This window comes from Pleurodeles waltl, chromosome 8 (genome assembly GCF_031143425.1).
Source record: "Pleurodeles waltl isolate 20211129_DDA chromosome 8, aPleWal1.hap1.20221129, whole genome shotgun sequence".
In the NCBI taxonomy this organism is placed as follows: Eukaryota; Metazoa; Chordata; class Amphibia; order Caudata; family Salamandridae; genus Pleurodeles; species Pleurodeles waltl.
The window spans coordinates 1,189,189,593-1,189,209,718 of record NC_090447.1 but is presented as its reverse complement, the minus strand read 5'-3'; the positions used below and the strand labels follow the sequence as shown (position 1 = coordinate 1,189,209,718).

The 20,126-nt window shown below is 42.1% G+C and overlaps 1 protein-coding gene across 7 annotated transcripts in view; it reads right to left on the bottom strand.

Annotated features, from left to right (window-relative positions):
- Window positions 1-20,126, bottom strand: part of FAM124A (family with sequence similarity 124 member A) — a 224,977-nt gene that overhangs the window by 56,775 nt on the left and 148,076 nt on the right. For all 7 annotated transcript variants that reach the window (XM_069205435.1, XM_069205436.1, XM_069205437.1 and 4 more), the window contains one exon: window positions 3,229-3,968. In XM_069205435.1, coding sequence (XP_069061536.1) covers window positions 3,229-3,968 — 740 coding nt within the window. The remainder of the gene's footprint in view (window positions 1-3,228; window positions 3,969-20,126) is intronic.

The window sequence follows — 20,126 nt, the reverse complement described above, 5'->3', positions numbered from 1 at the left end:
GGGAGAGAATTAAGACACTTTCAGGAGGTATGTTAAAGGAAAGGCGTGGAATGATTTGTGTGTGCATGTCTGCTTGTTTCTTTCTGTGTGTGTGCACGCTCGAGAATATATAGTATTGTGCCGAAAGACAGCAAATAACAATACAGCATTAAGAAGCTGCAAATATTACAAAACAAAAGAAATGTTAAAATATCATCATTTTCACTTTCATTTTGTGCAATGAGGTAACTTGTTTTGTTTATTTAAAGATATTACTTGTGTTGTGGTATGTGCTGCAACTGGTATAGAAGTCATTAAGTATCATCATGTCTTTACTCTTAGCCCCGCCCACTCGCCACACTTATAGCTAATGTAAATGAGTACCTGTACTTATTTTTTCCCATTTAAATGACTGATAACAACTACCTAGGGAACATAGCATCCTTTTCCCCCACCCAATTGCAATGCTTCAAAAGGAGAGGAACGTTGGCTACCTTTCTCCACCGTTTTTGCTGGCCTTAGGACTGCTAACTAGTGCTAACATGCATGTGCCCACAACATGGTAACATTAGTTTATCCCCAATTGGCATATTTAATGTACTTATAAGTCCCTACTAAATTGGTACTAATGCAATCAGGGCTTATAAATTAAATTCTACTAAGGATCCGGCAGCGCTTATTGTGCTACCCACTTAAGTAGCCCTTTAAACGTGTCTCAGGATGGCCATTGAAACCTATGTGTGCAGTTTTAAACTGCAGTTTTAACTTAGCAAAATAAATCTTTTGCCAGGCCCATACCTTTGTTTTTAATACATATAAGTCAACCATAGAGTAGGCCCTAAACAGCCCACGGGACAGGGTGCAATGTATATAAAAGATAGGACATGTAATTTTAAGTTTTACATGTCATGGTAGTGAAAACCACTTAGATTTGTTTTTCACTACTGCAAGGCCTACCTGCCTACCTATTCCATAGGATAACATTTGAGTTACCTCATTACATATAATAAACTGTAATTTCCAAATGGGAACAGGTAACCAGTTCATGTTAACCCATTTAATGAAAAATCCTCTCTTATGGTGAAGTCGGATTTTGAATAAAAAAAATTGAAAGTGCCACTTTTTAGAAAGTTAGTGTATTCCTGCATTAGCCACTTAGTGTCTAGTCTGTTTCTGGGGCACATGACTGGGTGTAGCTGATGGTTGGGTTTTGTGTATTCCTCCTAGACAGCCACACACAATACAGAGCTTAGGTATGCCTGGATGGGCCATCACTGGCAGGATGGGAGGGTGGAGTTGGCTTTAGTTCTACTTGCACTTGAATAGGCTGGGTTTTGTCACCACACAAACGGCTGCAGTAGTTAGTTTGAATCAGGACAGGGAAGGCAGGAAGCCTGTGGACTTCAAAGGAAAACTTCTAGAAGCTTCTCCCATTTCAAAGAATGAACTGCGTATAAATAAAGGACCTAAGACACCAACTCTTCAGTTCTCTTCTAGATCTGTGGATACTCTCCCAGGAAAAAGGACTGCTGTGCTGTCTGAAATGACTGTCACTCTGCTGCTCTGAAGGAATGCTGCTCTGCTGTGCTGACCTGCTACCCTCCTGCCTGGGTGAGAAGGACTGGACCAGCATCTGTTGAGCCTAGGACCCAAGAATGACACCAAGTGCTAGTTGGCTGACCTCCTCACTACAATCTCAGGGATAGAAGGCTCCAACAATCTTGAACGCAGCACCTGGACTCTGCCAATTGTGAGCCCTACCTTGCCAAGTGGTGCCACCCCAATCCTGGACTCTTGGAAATCGGCCTAAAGGTGCTCTGCCAGCCAATATGTGGACTCAGCAGAAGAAAAGCATCTCCTCTGCTGAGTGGCACAACCCAGAGCAGAGCCAATGCTTTGCATCTGCTGTGAGGGGTCTCCCAACACATGGCCGCAGCATCAGTCTTGCAGACTGCATTGGACCCGGCGCTTGTGCAAAGCTTTCTCGGTGCAGCCCTCGCATCGCAAGTATCTTGTCGACGGCAGCTTTGACCACGAAGCAGGTTCTTGCATCGTAGCCTCACAGCTCTTCTGAACCAACGTATTGCCTCGATTGCCACAATGTACCCTTGACACTGGACTTCACATTGCAAGCCCTCAGCAACAGGATCCTCGACGATGACAGGACTTCACATCATAGTTTTGCAACTCCTCTGAACTGACATATTACCTTGGAAGTGCCACACATCCTTGGCGCGGGACCATGTAAAGCTTTGCAACCAAGATTTAAGGTACTCTTGTTCAGCGGACCTAATCAGATCCCTGTAGCTGGCCCGCAGTCCATCACGGCCGGCCTGAAGGTTTTGATGCTGCAAACAGCACTGACTCCTGGGGTGCTTTAAAGCTTTAAATGGCCAAGTACTCTCAGGTACTGAGGAGCCGCACTTTTTTACTTTGAATAGCAGAGTACTGCCACTTCTTGGCAGGAGTGCAATATGTTTGATGGGAGGGTACATGCTCTTTTCAGTAGAAAACATGTTTTTGTGACAATGAGAATTTGCAATTCTCTTTTTCCATTTCAGTGCTTTACCTTTCCAAAACTCTTGTAGTGGCACAGAAAGTTGTACCTTGGCAGTATGTAGCATATCAATAAATACTGCCTTGGTGCACATAAGCACATTTCAGGTGGTTTTATGCAATGCACCAGACAATGTTTTTATTTTCAATGCTTTTTCTGTTGAAGATGTGGCACCTAGACATGGTTCATGCTTTCTACATTACACACCTGTTTCTCATGCTTCTGGTTTCCGTGAGCTCAGCTTAGTTCTCATTTTCTGGTATCCTGAGATCCCATGTGGCATTTTCTACTTGCTTGTCGAATTGTACGACCTCTATGCTCCTCATGCTGCCTAACACAGAGCAGGTGACAGAATAATGAGGGAAAAAAAGCCACTTCAATGCAGATGAGATGATCAACCCATTTACTGCACAGTTGGTTTCTCCAGCAAAAATTTACATATGTACAATGTGGCCAGTGGAACGATACAGGCTTAATAGCTCACCAAGGAAAAATTAGCAAAAAACAATCTTCAGGGGATGATTGTTGTTGAGATCAAGCTATAAAAGTGAATGTATTCATTACCAGGAGCTCACGCTTGGCGGGGTACATGGCTGTGATCAGGGCCAGCATGGATGCATTTAAAGTCTAGACAACTAATGTTATTTCTAGCTAAACAAGGAAGAAAGAAAACAAAACTGCTCAAATCGTACCTGCAAAAGTATCTTATTCCCATCATGGTCTTCAGTCTGCCACCTGCCTTCACTGATGGGGCTGCAAGGATTCGGTAGGAGTGGAATAAGCTGTCCAAAGTCTTTCACGCGGAACTCCAGAACTGAGGACTCCATTGGCGTTGGAGTTTGGCCCTTTGGGAGCCTCTTCAGGGAGAACTGAATATCAATGTCCATGTTGGAGTAGACTGGAAACACACAAAAGTCATTTTTTTTCTGCCACACTGGTCTTTTCAGGATTAATTCATACAGTTTCAAAATATCTGCAAAGTTTTCATGACTGCAGTATATTGTGAAGCGCACAATTTCTTTCCCATAATGCACCTGCCTGATGGCCCAGAGAGAAGTTCCATTCGCTAGGGTGAAGAAGTCCTGATTGCATGGCATGTATGGCAAGAAGTGTCCATGCACCCGCTCCGTGTGGTGGAACTGCCAGGGTGGCCGCTGAAAGGCATCATGAAGCTGCAGGATCTGCTCTTCCCCATACTCCTCCTGCAGAAAGAGAATGACCGCAAGCGCAGGCTGCAAAGCCGAACCTTTGCAGGGCTTCCGGCGTTTGCGTGATATCCTTCTCTCCGAGACGCGAAAGAGCTGGAGGTCAGGGTGAATCCACGCTAGCAACTTGTCGATGGCCTCTTGGAGGGTCCTGGATTCTCCTGGGTCAGTGATGATGTGGATGCTCACCAGGAAGGGGTCCTGCACGTCTTCCACAGAAAGCTCACCTAGTAAAATGTAAAACAAAACAAAAATAATTCCACTGAAGTCACTCTCATATGCCTTCTGTGGCCATTGTTCTTATGGCGAGCTTCAAATTGCAGTAAGCACATTTTATATACTGTTTTAAGTTTCCCAGTAGCAATTCCGGGTTACCCCCATTTCACAACATCAGGCACAAATATAGGATGCAGAGAAAATCATTTGTAATCCCATGCACAGATATTCATTTACAAACAATGCAGAATAATTAACTAAAAGGATGATGCTAAGCATAACATGAACCGACAAGCACAAAAAGAGAAACAAGTAGTGCCAGGAGGATTTCAGATAATGCTTGGTAGTGCCCGACTAGGAGTACCGGAGGAACAGACAATGGGCAGTCACTGTTTTGAGGTATCTAAAATATGTCGGCTCTATAGGGTGCTTCCAGGCTATTGATGGCTAGTTCATACAACTAATTTTCACCCCTTTGTCATTTAGAAGTTAGCCTTTTCCATCAGGCTTTTTGTTTGATGTGAACTACCCTACTACCCTAAAGTAACAGCAGAGAAGCTAATAGGCATGTACTGATTAGAAGTAACCAAGATGAATGCTCTGTAGAGATAATCTAGGAATTATGGGAGGCAGACCACCACATGCACTTGTTATAGGCAGCTAATGTCCTGTAGGGTTGGAAGATATATTCCTGATTAATTGCTTTTGACATATTTGTTTTCCACTAAAAACGAAAATGTTGCACTTTACAGAGCCGTGTTTGTCTTAGCATTGGTGAAACAAGGCCTTAAGTAGGCATGACTCCATCTTGTATTTCTGCGCGTCCATGTTTCTCCTCTTACTGTTTCTGCGGCTACCAAAATGTGCACAAATGAAATGGTTAGTTTTTTATGAAACATTAAATTGAGTTTATATATTGAAACAAGACACATGAGGTATGACCAAATGGAATTGTTGATGCGTTGTTCTTGGTGAATTCTCGAGGAATTCGTCAAATTGTAACTGTTCAAGGCCCTTCCTGTCTGTTTTTAGTGGGTCTATTCACTACATGAGTCTGCTATTGTTTAGAGTGTAACTAGATTCGTGTGTCACATCTGATGACAATGGATCAAAAGGCAACATTATTATTTGTCAGAGGATGGTGTTTAGAATATCGGAAGATAATGATGCATTATATTCTGTACTATGATTCGTAGAGCATATGTAAAAATGTACTTACCTAATGCAGACCGTTTGTTTTTCGCTGTGTATTTTCATATAAAATGAGGAATTTCCGGAGGTGAGACAGACTTAGGGAGCTTGTCTTGACGGGCTTGACTTGCTCTGCTGGCTTTCTTGCCTTAAATCGTTGTGCCAGGCTGTCTCATGCTTAGAACTCGGAAATATTTTGAAATTCGGCCTGGGGCTTGATTTGATGTCAGGCCTCCTGCTGCATTTGACTGAGCTAAAGGCTGATTCCCAATATGATTTATTATGCACGTTTATAGATTGTGAAACTTATCATATATTTGCCTTTTGCAGTTGATTTAATTCATCAATAAAATATATATAGGTTAATCATATGCTCGTTTCAAGGAGGCTTATTCAAATGATTATGCCGTTTGATTTACAGGCAATCTAATCTATTTAGGGGCACACTTCCTCAAATGTTCTTTAGGACAGCACTACACAGGATCCTGCAGGTGTGCCTTATCTTCTACTTGATCAGTTTATCAAAGGTAGAATCAACTTGGTTCACCCAGAAGTGACAGAGGGGCAGCCCCTGGCATGCAAAGGTTACAGGAATAGATACCATGGAAGGTCTAACCAGCAGCAACAGAAGGTCAGCACATGGCATGCACTGTTTACAGGTGGGCTGGATAAATATTTTGTAGGTTTCTATGAGGACTGACAGAGGGACTAACCTGGCACAACATTGTTGTTCAACATGTGCGGGTTACAGGAATCCAGGATAAAGGCTCTATGGGGTACGTGCAGAGTAAATGCTTTGAATGTGTTTGTCTTTGTTGGGACAGAGTGGCATACCCTTTTCTGCTTTTATGAGGTACATGGGTGGGTGTGGGTCTGCATCACGTGGAGAAAGCAAAGCCTATTCTTCCTGAATCTCAGATTGTCTTGCATGTTGCTTGTCTGCGCTGGGAGGGAGTTTAATAATGTTGTTGCTTGTACAGAGAATACAATTCCACAATTGCTCTTTTTCGGGTATGAGGGGTGGACAGTCTCTGAGATTCTTTGGAATAAATAATGAGCCTATGCCCGGAGGATGATGCAGAGTCTGATGCATTCCAATTGGCAAAGATGTTGGAGCCGAATTGCTGTAGTGTTTTACATCTTTTGCAATTTACAAAGAAGGAAGAGTGGTAATCCGAGGAATAGACAATTTGCTTGGACTATATGTGACACGATAATGGTCTGTAGGTTCAGCAGGTATATCCTAGGGATGCATCAGAATTTTTGTTTTGTGTAGAAGAAGCTTCTTGTGACTTGATTCCCTGGCCAGATCATGGAAAGATTAGAGTTCACATTCACTCTGATATGTCTTGCTTTGTTTGATTGTGATTCATTTGGTCAGATGTTTGCAGGTTGGTAGCTTCTCCAGTACCCACAGATCAGAAGGTCAGTTTTGGAAGAGCTGGAACTGAGAAGGTCTGGTAGGAGTTTGAGGTAGAGTTTGAACAGGAGTCGGGAGATAATTGAACACTGAAATACTCCATTTCATACAGTGAAAGGAACTGATGTGAACATGGTTAGTGCAACATTGCCTTGTCTGCCTTTGAGTCGCAGTTTAGGGCAATTTCTCATAAGCAAGGCTCTTCTAGTGGCAACAGATGGTAGTGGACAATGGCAAAACTATCAGATAGATGAAGCAGTAGTACATCTACCACTCCATTTGCGTCCACCACTTTTTGCAGACCAACTTAGATAGAAATAACAGAGCACCCAGTGTCTATATCTAGCTAAAAGTCCATTTGGTGGTCAGAGTAGGTTGTTCGCTTCTTTGAAATCAGAGATCTAGCGAAAGCAGTTGAGTCATTGCTGGTCTCTAATTGGTTGAACCAATGGATATATTTTTTTTTGGATGAGCAGTTTGATGAAGGAAGTCTTAAGTTTGCGGTGAAAGATTCATGAGGCCGGGGATTAGTTGAGCATGCTTCTTGGTGTGGCAGAAACAGAAACATTGCATTAAAGGGTTGTGGGTCTTGCTCAGAGCCAAATGATCCACTTGTTTGCACCAGTTCCTTGAATTCTGGGTCTGCAAGCTGTTGGAAGATGGCTGTCTTCACCATTTTTTGTTCTTCGTGTTTTCTGTAAGAATGTTGTTGCCTGTATTGCTCCTTTCTTCTTCCAGTTTCTTTGTTTTGGAAACAAGCTTGTTAGTGATGTTGTTGCAGAATGCTTATGAATGTAGTATTTTGCTGATGCTAGACACTGGATTGCAGATTCCAGGAAGGATCCCATGTATTTCTCTTTAAGGACATTTTGCACAGGACATCTGTATAGAATAATGGAATCATTCTGCATTCTTAATGCATGAGTTGTACATCCTGTTGTGTTATTCTCTATTGGTATTATAGTGCATCTACTTTGTTTTTAGTTTATTTATCTTTTCTTTTATCCAAGGAATTATCTTTTTGCAATTGGTACAAGTCAATGTATTTTCAAGTATTAGTCTGTTTAAGTCTTTTAGAAGCCCATTATAGAAATAAAAGCTCTTACTGAAGTAGGTGAAGTGTGACAGATTGAGTTACTTTGTCTAGAAGTAGTTTTGTTAAATTCTACTCTTGTGGAATTGTTCTAGTCTGGGGGTTGACATGGAAAGAGATGAGGTGATAGTCAACAAGATTAATATGTGGAGGGATCTTATTAGTGTGATGAGCCCAGGGGCAGCAAAAACTATGTCCATGTTGTATCCAGCTGCATGTATTGGAACAAATATAAATTCATGGAAGTCGAGGGCCTCTAGATCTGTTGTGATTCATTTTGTTTGGACAAGATCTAGTCAGTCGGCCTAGATATTCATGTCTTCAAGGATGCATGGACTATTGGGGTTTACTGCGATCACAACAAATGAGGCATCAGTTAATGCAGCATTGTTCTGCAGTGGTTTGTATACCACTAGGAACAAACAAGAGGGCACATGTAGGAGTGAGCGGCATCACACAAGTAAAGATTCAGTCATGGTAAAACCTTCACATTTTGTGGTCTTTAAGGTGTTCTTGAAAATAACTGCAAGGCCACCTCCATACTTCTTAAGGTGTATGAAGGTCAGGAATGCATATCCTGACATATCAGTATCACACCCTGATCTTGCAGGTGATCATATCCCACTGCTCATGACAGATCAGTGGAATATGATCACCTACATAGGTTTCACAGATGAACAGGTCAGGAAATGAGTCTAAGATCTGGTGTAAAATTATAAAAAGTTCATGCTCCTAGGCTGTGCACTAATGAGCAGAAAGCTCAGTTGCTTGGAGGTGGCGCAATGGGGTTGGTTAGTAGTAGTGGATGGATGGAAAGTGACAGGGAAGGGATTCTGCATATTCATAGCCTTGAAGGTTCAAGATCTTCTTCACCAGGTTAGGCAATATAGGGCCAAAAGCGCATTAGAAAATGTGGAAGGGACATGTGAGGATATGAAACGGGGGTGGAGAAATAGCATTTGGGGCAAGCATGGCTGGTCCTAGGGGGAGAAGAGTGTGAGGGAAAGAGGTTTTCTACTTTTAGGTAGGATAAGTATAGTGGAGAGTGTGAAAAGGTGAGAGAGGAATAAGAGGTAGATGCATAGTGAAGTGCCCCCTGGATACAAAAGAGGCGGTATGAACACAGGCTGAGACACATGAGGGGGTGATAAGGTAGGAATAGTTGTTAGCAAAGATAGGATGAGGAGAAGGGGAGAGGGAATAATAAAAGTAGACAGAGAGGTCGGCTGGTTGACAAAGGAGTTAAAGAAGGGTGGGTAGTTTTCCAGAATGGTGACAGGGACATGTATGCAGACTGTGGTAGGATGAGTAAGGTGGAAAAGAGTTAGGAGGGGACAGGATGTAAGGAGTGGGATGAGTTGTGATGGGAGGGTCAAGCATTAGAACAAAGATGAGGGTGGGAAGAAAGCACAATACAATGAGGTGGGGAGAATGTGAAAGGGCCATAACAGTTAGTATAGAGAGGAGGGGATGTTTCCAGGAAAACAGACCAGCACGCATGACATTGAGACTGCATAGATTTTATATGGAGTGGGCATGCTTCAGCTAGTAGGTGCTGAAGATCTTAAGTTCTGGTAGTTGGAAATCTTTGTGGGTGGATTGTTTGACTCTCAGTGTAATGTAGAATGATATGGTTTATTATTGACTGTGAGGTTCAATTCCTTGTGCCTTGGTAATTCATTCAGAGAAAACATTTTAACTGTGGGTCCTGTGGATGCTCTGCTTTTTTAATTGCATTTTTAGTGGTTAATGCTGGAGCATCATGGAAGAACATCAGGATTGCATAAATGGGACTTAATCAGTCTTAGTAAACTCGAGGAAATTAGGGGCCAGGCAGAACTCAAACCCTTTGAAACCATCAGGGGACAGTACCAGATGCTCGAAGTATACAAGTGGATAGATACCTGCAACTTTGGTGAGCACTGGCTGCCTGTGTACCTAGGGTTACAGACATTGACAACAGTAATCGCCTTAAGGGCAGAGTATTGATGTAGCCTCCTTCAAAGTTGATATTCCTCTTTTATAAAAAAAAAAAAATTAAGGATGCAACATATAGTCTCGTGAGACAGGAATTAAAATGGGTAAAGGACTTGGGGGGGTTTAATAGGGAAGGAATGGTCAGAGACGGTGCACGGGCCTAAGGAAGTGGCGATTAAGGTTCATATTAGATAAGTTCAATTAGAAGTTCTCTATAGAAGCTAGTACACATGGGCTCTGCTGAAAAAGATTAGATAGATTGATTTGGACAGTTGCCTCAGGAACTGTAGATAAGTAGAAATACTCATTCGCCCCATTTTGCAGTGTCCCAAACTAATTCCATACAGGGAAAATGTAATGACTTTCCTGGCAAGGGTGTCCGGAATTCCTGTTGGAATATAAGTGAAGCTATGCACCTTGGGGATATGGGAAAATGAAACTGTGTCACTGTAGCCAAAATAGTCTCGCAACCTTGGTGGTTGGCAAAATATCACACAACAATGTGGGGAAAGCAGCCCACACTACAACACTGGAGAACTGGGAAAAGAACATGAGCTGTTGTATGGGGGCTGAAAGGTCAGTGTACGAAGGCCCCGGGTGCCCAGCAATATTTGTTTTTAAAATATGGGTACCATGGCATGAACTGAAGGTATCAATGATTCACTGAAATTACATGAGTGTATGGACTATATATTTAATTCTCACCTCAGACATATGCTGCCTGAGCGAAGGGCATGAGAGGAATGCAATTGGGCAACTATGGTGTATGCTTAACTGTCTGATTGTGCATGGGGATGCTTCCCTGCGTTGGCTCCAACCCACCCCTTCTTCACTCTGTTTATCCCCTTTGCTGCCAGGCCTTTTCCTCCTCATGTGCCGAGCCATTTTTTGGCTATTTAGGGCAGTTCGCGCTTAGGCCCTCATAACTTTTTGTTCACATAAGCTACCCACGCCAAATTTGCGTCCTTTTTTTTCCAACCGCCTAGGGATTCTAGAGGTACCCAGACTGAAGGAGAACAAGAAATTAGCCAAAATACAGTGAAAATTTCGTTTTTTTCAAAAAAATGGGAAAAAAGGGCTGCAGAAGGCAGCTCGTGTTTTTTTCCCTGAAAATGGCACCAACAAAGGGTTTGTGGTGGCAAGATCACCATCTTCCCAGCTTTCAGGAACAGGCAGACTTGAACTGGTAAACCCATTTTTTCAATACAATTTTGACATTTTACTGGGACATACCCCATTTTTACTATTTATTGTGCTTTCAGCCTCCCTCCAGTTAGTGACCAAAATGGGTGAGAAACCTATGCTGGATCCTAGAAAGCTGTACATTTCTGAAAAGTAGACACAATTCTGAATTCATCAAGGGACCATTTGTGTAGATCCTACAAGTGCTTCCTACAGAAAATAACAGCTGAAATAAAAAAAATATTGAAATTGAGGTAAAAAAACAGCCATTTTTCTCCACGTTTTACTCTGTAACTTTTTCCTGCGATGTCAGATTGTTGAAAGCAATATACCGTTACGTCAGCTGGACTCTTCTGGTTGCGGGGATATATAGGGCTTGTATGTTCATCAAGAACTCTAGGTACCCAGAGCCAATAAATGAGCTGCACCTTGCAATGGGTTTTTATTCTATACCGGGTATACAGCAATTCCTTTGCTGAAATATAAAAAGTGAAAAATAGGTATCAAGAAAACCTTTGTATTTCCAAAATGGCCACAAGATAAGGTGTTGAGAAGCAGTGGTTATTTGCACATCTCTGAATTCCGGGGTGCCCATACTAGCATGTGAATTACAGGGCATTTCTCAAATAGACGTCTTTTTTTACACACTGCCTTACCTTTGGAAGGAAAAAATGTAGAAAAAAGACAAGGGGCAATAACACTTGTTTTGCTATTCTGTGTTCCCCCAAGTCTCCCGATAAAAATGGTACCTCACTTGTGTGGGTAGGCCTAGCGCCTACGAAAGGAAATGGCTCAAAACACAACGTGGACACATCACATTTTTTCACAGAAAACAGAGGTGTTTTTTGCAAAGTGCCTACCTGTGGATTTTGGCCTCTAGCTCAGTCGGCACCTGGGGAAACCTAGCAAACCAGCGCATTTTTGAAAACTAGACACCTAGGGGAATCCAAGATGGGGTGACTTGTGGGGCTCTGACCAGGTTCTGTTACCCAGAAGCCTTTGCAAACCTCACAATTTGACCAAAAAAACACTTTTTCCTCTCATTTCGGTGACAGAAAGTTCTGGAATCTGAGCGGAGCCAGAAATTTCCTTCCACCCAGCGTTCCCCCAAGTCTCCTGATAAAAATGGTACCTCACTTTTGTGGGTAGGCCTAGCGCCCACGACTGGAAATGGCCCAAAACACAACGTGGACACATCACATTTTTTCACAGAAAACAGAGGTGTTTTTTACAAAGTGCCTACCTGTGGATTTTGGCCTCTAGATCAGCTGGCCCCAGGGGAGGCAGAAATGGCCTAAAATAAATTTGCCCCTCCAACCCCCCTGGGGAGCGACCCTTGCCTACGGGGTCGCACCCCCTGAGTGACATTGGTGCAAAAAAAAAGATCCCCGGTGCCTAGTTGTTTCTGCCCCCCTTGGGGGCAGACTGACCTAAAATCGGCCGATTTGCCCCCAAGGGGGGCAGAAATGGTCTAAATACAATTCCCCCCCCAGGGGAGCGACACTTGCCTAATGGGTCGCTCCCCATCTCTAAAAAAACAAACAAAGAAAAAAAAAACACAAAAAACTATTTTCCCTGGTGCCTAGAGGAGATCGGCCTAATAACAATAGGCCGATCTGCCCCCAGGGGGGGCAGAAATGGCCTAAAATAAATTTGCCCTCCCACCCTCCAACCCCCCCAGGGGAGCGACCCTTGCGTACGGGGTCGCTCCCCTTGCGTGACATTGGCGCAAAAAAAAAAAAATCCCCGGTGCCTAGTTGTTTCTGCCCCCCTTGGGGGCAGATTCACCTAAAATCATCCAATCTGCCCCAAAGCGGGCAGAAATGGCCTAAATACAATTTGCTCCTCCAGGGGAGCGGCCCTTGCTTAAGGGGTCGCTCCCCATCTGTAAAACAACAACAACAAAAAACAAATCCCTGGTGCCTAGTGGTTTCTGCCCCCATTGGGGGAAGATCGGCCTAATGAAAATATGCTGATCTGCCCCCCCCAGGTGGCAGAAATGGCCTAAAATAAATTTGCCCCCCCAGGGGAACGACCTTTGCCTAAGGGGTCGCTCCCCCTGCGTGAAATTCTCAAAAAAAAAGAAAATCCCTAGTGTCTAGTGGTTTTTGTCCTCCTTGGGGGCAGATTGGCCTCATAAATCTGCCCCCAAGGGGGGCAGAAATGGCCTAAATATAATTTGCCCCCTATGGGAGCGACCCTTGCCTAAGGGGTCGCTCCCCACCTCTAAAATAAAAAAAATAAAAAAAATTATACCTGGTGCCTAGAGGTTTCTGCCCCCCGGGGGCAGATCGGCCTAATAATAGGCCTAATAATAGGCCGATCTGCCCCCAGGGGGGGCAGAAAAGTCCTTAAAAAAAAGCCCCCCCTGGGAGCGACCCTTACCCAAGGGGTTGCTCCCTCATGCCAGTTTCATTTACAAAAATAAATCCCTGGTGTCTAGTGGGCGTTTCAAAAGCCTGATTACTTTACAATCCGGCTTTTGAAACGCTGAGAGAGACTTCAAAGGGAAGGAAATTCCTTTCCTTCCCTTTGAAGCCTCTCTTGCCTCCTCCACGTGATTGGAAGAGAAATGCTTTGCGTGACATTCAGCGCGAGATCGTGTGCTGACGTCACGGGGGGTCGGGTGGAAGGGGAATGTCTTCCCCTTCCATCCCTGCCTGGGGGGGGGGGGAACCCCACAGAGGGCGCGCTAGCGCTCCCTCTGGACTCTGTGCACAGGACGTAATGGTTACGTCCTGGGCACACGAGCACTGTGCCTCAGGACGTAACCATTAAGTCCTGGGCACAGAAGGGGTTAAGGTTGGTGATCAAATGTGCAATATAGTATAACTAATTCTGTTGTTTCCCTTTAAGAATAAAGAGATGTTTAAAAAATACTGTGGAGGACCAGAATCTCAGTTACCAAGGTAATTGAGAATTCCCTTGTCAGTTGCTTCCAGGTGCTGTTATTCTGATTTCATACTTACTTCTGGAGCAGCAACGGCTCCACTTTCGGGTTTAATCATTAAGGCATTGTTCCATTTGTCTACTATTATCATGTAGTGTTTGTACAGCTGAAGTTCAGGTACCACAACCCCCTCGAGTTCTTATGTAGGATGGGAGTTCTGATTTTAGAGATTTATTCTGGAGAATTAATTGTTTAGTTTCAGGATACAGCTAGCAGTCATCTTTAATGGTTTCCAAGGTGGATGATGTAGGTTTAATAAGACACTACAGTAGTGGCTCAAAGGGTCAACCTAACATTGAACGTACAATGATGGCATTTACTTATTATGTATTAGAAATTCCAAAACGTTATGTATAGAATTAATTCAAATTAATTTAATTATTTAAACATAAAGCTATATTTATTTCTAAATTAATGAAACATTCTTTAAATCATTGTTATATTAAATAGTTAATAAAATAGGTATTCATAAATAATTATTTCTTATGTATTCAGTTTTTAACATTAAATTAATTTAATATATATTTTTGAAAAGTCAAAATTAATCAATTTACCATTATTTCCTATAGGGTTCTTTTTTCAGTTCCTGCCTTCATTATTTTCAATGGGATGGTGTTACAGTACCAGTAGTTGGCTACGTATAGTGCTGTACTTACTCCAGGTCTTGTTACTGTTTTGTGCCTTTTTGACTAGAAGTGCAGTTTGTGAACAGCAATGGGCTTATTCCTCCCTAACCCTCTCCCATTTAGTAAAATAATCCACTTTCTCCACCTACTTCCAAGGTCCCTTCCACATTTACTACTAAGCAGTAAATATACATGTGATTACGTCCCCATAGAAAAGATAGGAGAGGTAGAGGTGGAGATTTAAAGTCCTAAATTTGGGAATTGTATTTTGTAATAAGCAAGTAAGGCTACTGCAGTACTACTTTACATACTGAAAAATGCAGGGGCCTATTCACAAAGGTAAATCCACATGTTTAGATGTACTACTAGTAAATTTACTTTTACGCTTTTGAGTAACTTGTATATTTTGGGCTATTCACAAAATCAAAGTGTAAAGTTACTCAACAGTGTAGCTTGCATGTCTTTGCCCTCTGAAACAGGGTTGGAGCCACATTTATGAGTGTATAGTTACTAAAGGCAAAATGGAACAGTAGTAAGGACAACAACACACCTGGCTAACCACTGATACTGCAACACCCTTCCCCTAAAAATGATGGAAGTAGGATCTTAAACTAAAACTCCACAGGAAATACTTTAAAAATTATACTATATTATTTAAACTAGTGACAGTACACATCATTTTAATTCAATGTTTACAAAATTATCTAAAGATAAAACATGTTTTATGTTAACATATTTTAATAGACTTTTTTGAATTAAAAAATAACTAACATAATAAAATTACTTTTAATTAATTATATACATCACTTTCAGTGATTATGAATACAGGATGAAAAATATAACTCTCCTAACGTAGGTGGGATCTCTTTAAATTAAAACTTGAGAAGCATAACATTAACTTAATTTAACATATTTTAAAAAACTAAATATTTACCTCAAAATGAAGTTAATTGTACTGCAGCTTTTTATTTGGTTATTCATTATTAATAAATATATCAGACTAATATTCAACATAAAATATTTTTACTAATTTATTTTCAAGCTTAATACATTTTTATAATTTTCCCGAACTTTACCACATGGATATCTCTGCCATAAACATTTTACAGCAATTTGTTAGGCTTTAGGAAGAAAGTGAACAAATGTAATCATATCAAAACTATTGTGGGAAAAAGGGATCCGTCAATTTAAGGATGGTGATATCAGAAGTTAATGCACATTAAGAGAAACTCACATGAGAAAGTAACATTAGGTAAATAGATGGAAATGATTATGGATACCTGAAGTTCTCAGAGGTCTCTAAAGAGGGTTTTAGAAAATGAAACTGATTTGTAAATAAGATAGGTCTAAAGGATACAATGGTACTTAGTATTTATAGCACAATGGAGATTTCAATATCAGTTTGTTTGGAAATGGAGAAAGAATGAGCAAACATATAAAAATTGGACATATTAGAGCCAATTAAACCTTCAATGACTATTGTCCTCTTGGCGTAGTAAGAAAAGTCAGTGGGAAAGTTGGTTCTATCATGGAGTCAAGAAATATAAATAGTTAAGTAATTCAATTGGGTGGATAGTTTTAAAACATAATTGAAGTGCCATCCTTTGCTGAAGGTGTTCCCACCTGATATGTGTCCATTTGGCATCTATGTTGTAAGGCTAACATTAAGAAGGGCAACCAAAGCTAGGCCATAAGTTGTGTTCCAAGTACAGTTGTGAGCATATGATATCAGAAGAAGCACCTTCATTTTTTCTTCCAAACTAAAATTTCAACTAGATGTCTTAACAAAGAAATGTGAGAATTTTTTTTTTTGTGTGTTGAACATATGAGCCACACACACTTCTATTACAGGAGGTAGAGAGGAAATGTTGATAGTGCATATACTAAAATAAACTGGGTCAGTCATAGGGGGGAGTAGTACTGAGTAACACAACACGAAGCCAGTGGCATAGTAAGGATGCCAAAGGCCTTAACACAAGCATGGAAAATGCTCTTATTCTCTGGTTTGACACAGAAAATACAGCTGTAATTGAGGTGCAAGACCTCTGGATCCCAGTGCCACTGCACCTGCTGCACTATTGTTATCAGTGCCCCTGGGTGAAGCTGGAGATCAAATATGGGCATGAGCCAGCACATTATTTCTGTTTTTAGTAAATGCACTGTAGTTGGTAAATCTTCACATCAGAGACATGCTACCATTGGATGTGTAATGTCTGCAAGATATTTGATGTGAAAGCATATAGTGTGTGGATTATTTGTCCTGACAGTGCAAACAAACAATTTGACTTGTGGTAGACTTGAAACCTTTAGCTTACAAATCTCAGGGCCCGATTATAAGTCTGGCGGATGGGAACACCCATCTGCCAAACTCTAGACAGGGTGGTTAACACCATGCTGGCTACCTCCCCACCGGCCCCTTTAAGAGTTTACCACATTGTCAATGCTGCCACCTGCAGGGGGACCAGCACCCTCATAATATGCACGAGGGTGCTGGGCAAGGAGACCCCTGCACTGCCCATGCCATAGACATGGACAGTGCAGGGGACCCCACTGTGGTCCGAGGACCACCACACTCGTAATTAGGCCCTTAATATTGTCTTTAAATATGGCAGTCTGACATTTCTGCCAAAAGGCCGCATTTCTTCTGTGACAGTTTCACCCAGTCCCAGCTAATTAACTAAGTATGGTTTGATTCTGTAGTATGCAATTTTACTTCCACCATTATAAGAAAGGGCCCTTGTTATAGGGGGATTTTTTGACATTCAAACTGGTTTCATCCCTATTTTTTTTCATTTTGTTATTTATACTCATTCATTTTGTGTTACATTCTTCCTTATTTATTTATATGAAAAATGTTGTCATAATAGTTTGTTAAAAATGCATTGTGATGTTTATTAAACTTCACTTAAACCGGATAGTAGGCAGGCACGTGTGTCTTAATGATTGTGTGACTGCTGTTGTATTATGCCAAGGCAAACTGAAATCCACCATACTTCCTTGCACAGCACAAAAGTAGTCAGGAAACCCTCTCACAAAGGTGAGAAGGTAATTAGGTTAATCTAATGCAAAATAGTTGATCCATCCAGCCCCTGTTAGGATAAGGAGCAGAGATTATTTTTTTAATGCAATTGTTAACAAATCAACCATCATTCATAACCACCTACGTATTTTGCTCCTAGAAAACGTAAAGGGTGATGGGGAGTTGTTGGAGGTACTTAACAGTAAATGGAGAGGGGTATGAAATGACTACTAGGACTGTCTGCACGCAAGAGCATCCCCTGATTTTATTACACTTCCCCCAGTCTGCACAAGCTTTGGCCTGTGCATGGAACTGTGTAAGGTTAATTAAAATATTTATTTGTTCATGTTTTATCAATTCCTACAGACATGGAAACAGATTGTTTTCTAGGAGCCTTAATTATGAACATGGACCTAAATGTCCCTGCATACTAAGGGCTATAGGGTTAGAACCCCAAAGTGGCTTAAGGTGTTGCAATGAAATGGCAGCTATGGACTGTGTACCTGTCACCTTAGAAGTTGTACCCGACCTCTCAGGAAATTGGTAGCTGTAAAATAGGAGTTCTTAGAAAACCCATTAACGAAAATGATGAAAGAATAACGATAAATTATGTTAAAATGTAAGGTAGAAGTTTGCAAAAGTATTTATAGTATCTATTCTAAGTAATAATCATTCACAAACCACTGTGTACCACTATTTTCCATTAAGGGCTGTTTTTGCAATTGTAAATTATAGTGATTGGCAATCTATTTATAATGGTCCTGCACAAAAAAGGCTTTACTTGGCGGGATAAATTATACCCCCTGTAGAAAAAGTTAGGGACCAGGCTGACGCTGCCAAGACAGCTTGTCATAGTGGTAGGAATGGTAAACGTACAGAGCTGGGAAGATTAATTTGAAAGCCCTGGTGTGATAGGCAGGTCACAAGTTGGACTCCGCTTTATCTTTGATCCTTCTGAATTTGGTAAACTGTGACCCATAACACTGGCTATAAGCCAGCACTTATTTATGACAAACTGTATTTTGTACTACTATATAATAATAAGTTACTGTTAGGAATGGGGTCTCTGGTTGGCAGTCAGTTTGCACTCTAGCCAAGCAGGGACCCTCACTCTAGTCAGGGTAAGGGAGATACACGCCTAGGATAACTCCTGCTCACCCCCTTGTTAGCTTGGCACAAGCAGTCAGGCTTATCTCAGAGGCAATGTGTAAAGTATTTGTACCAACACACAGTAACAGTGAAAACACCACAAAAGGACTCCACACCAGTTTAGAAAAATAGCCAATATTTATCTAAATCAAACAAGACCAAAACGACAAAAATCCAACATATACAAACCAAGAAATGAATTTTTAAATTAAAAAGAGTCTTAATTCATAGAAATCAATGGGTTCTTTTAACAGAAAGTGCCTGGTATGCGTCAAAAATAAAGCTGCACCAGCGAGCGTGCGTCGGAAAAGTAAGTGATGCGTCGATTCCTGACTTGCAAGTGAGGCAGTGCTTTGATTCTTCTCCGGCCAGGTAGGTGATGAGCTGTTTCTATCTCCTGCAGAAGTGTGATGCGTCGATTTCCGGACAAGGAGCCTCAGATCCGTGCAGGTTTACTGTGGCTTTGACTCCCAGCGATAATGCATGCAAAATCCTGAAGCATGATGGCAAAGAGCTGCACTGCGTGGGTGATGCGTTGATTTCTGCAGCCGCAAGCGGGTGTTGCGTAAATTCTCCAGCCACGATGCAGGTGCTGCGTCAATTTCTGCAGCCGCAAGAGGGTGTTGCGTCAATTTTTGAGCCACGAGGCAGGTGCTGCATCAATTTTGTTCCCTGCTCGGCTCCGGTGCGTGGATTTCAGTCTTGGTTCCACCAGCTTCTCCTTTCAAGGGCCCAGGGACTGGATATGACACCACTTGGCAGGGTAGGAGTCTCAGCAAGAGAGTCCAGGTGCTAGCAGAGGAAGTCTTTGCTGGCCCTGAGACTTCAGAACAGGGGGAAATCTCAGTCCAAGCCCTTGGAGACACTTCACAAGCAAGAAAACACAGCAAAGTCCTGTCTTTGTCCTCTTTAAGATAGAAGCAGCAACTGCAGGCCAACCCGGCAAAGCACACTCACAGGCAAAGGGGTAGTACTCCCCCTCCAGCTCTTCAGCTCTTCTCCTTGGCAGAAGTTCCTCTTGATCCAGAAGTAATCTAAAAGTCTGAGGGTTTGGGGCCCACTATTTATACTAATTTCTGCCTTTGAAGTAGGCAAAATTCAAAGGAAAATCTCTGTTGCTCACAACATCCTGCCTTGCCCAGGCCTGGCCTAAACACACACCAGGGGGTTGGAGACTGCATTGTGTGAGGTCAGGCACAGCCCTTTCAGGTGCAAGTTTCAGCTCCTCCCTCCGCATTTTAGCCCAGGAGACTCATCAGGAAATGCAGTACACTCCTCAGCTCCCTCTGTGTCACTGTCTAGATCAGGCCCACTAGCAGCATTTGATTTACAGGCCCTGTGCACCTCTAGTGCACTTTGCTTGGGACTTACTAGTAAATCAAATATGCCAATCAGGGAAAAGCCAATTACAAATACAGTTTACACAGAGAGCACTTGCACTTTACCACTGGCCAGCAGTGGTAACGTGCCTAGAGCACCAAAACCAGCAAAAACAAAGTCCAGCACACAGTCCGAAAATACAGGAAGCAGAGGCAAAAAGACTGGAGAAACCACGCCAAGGA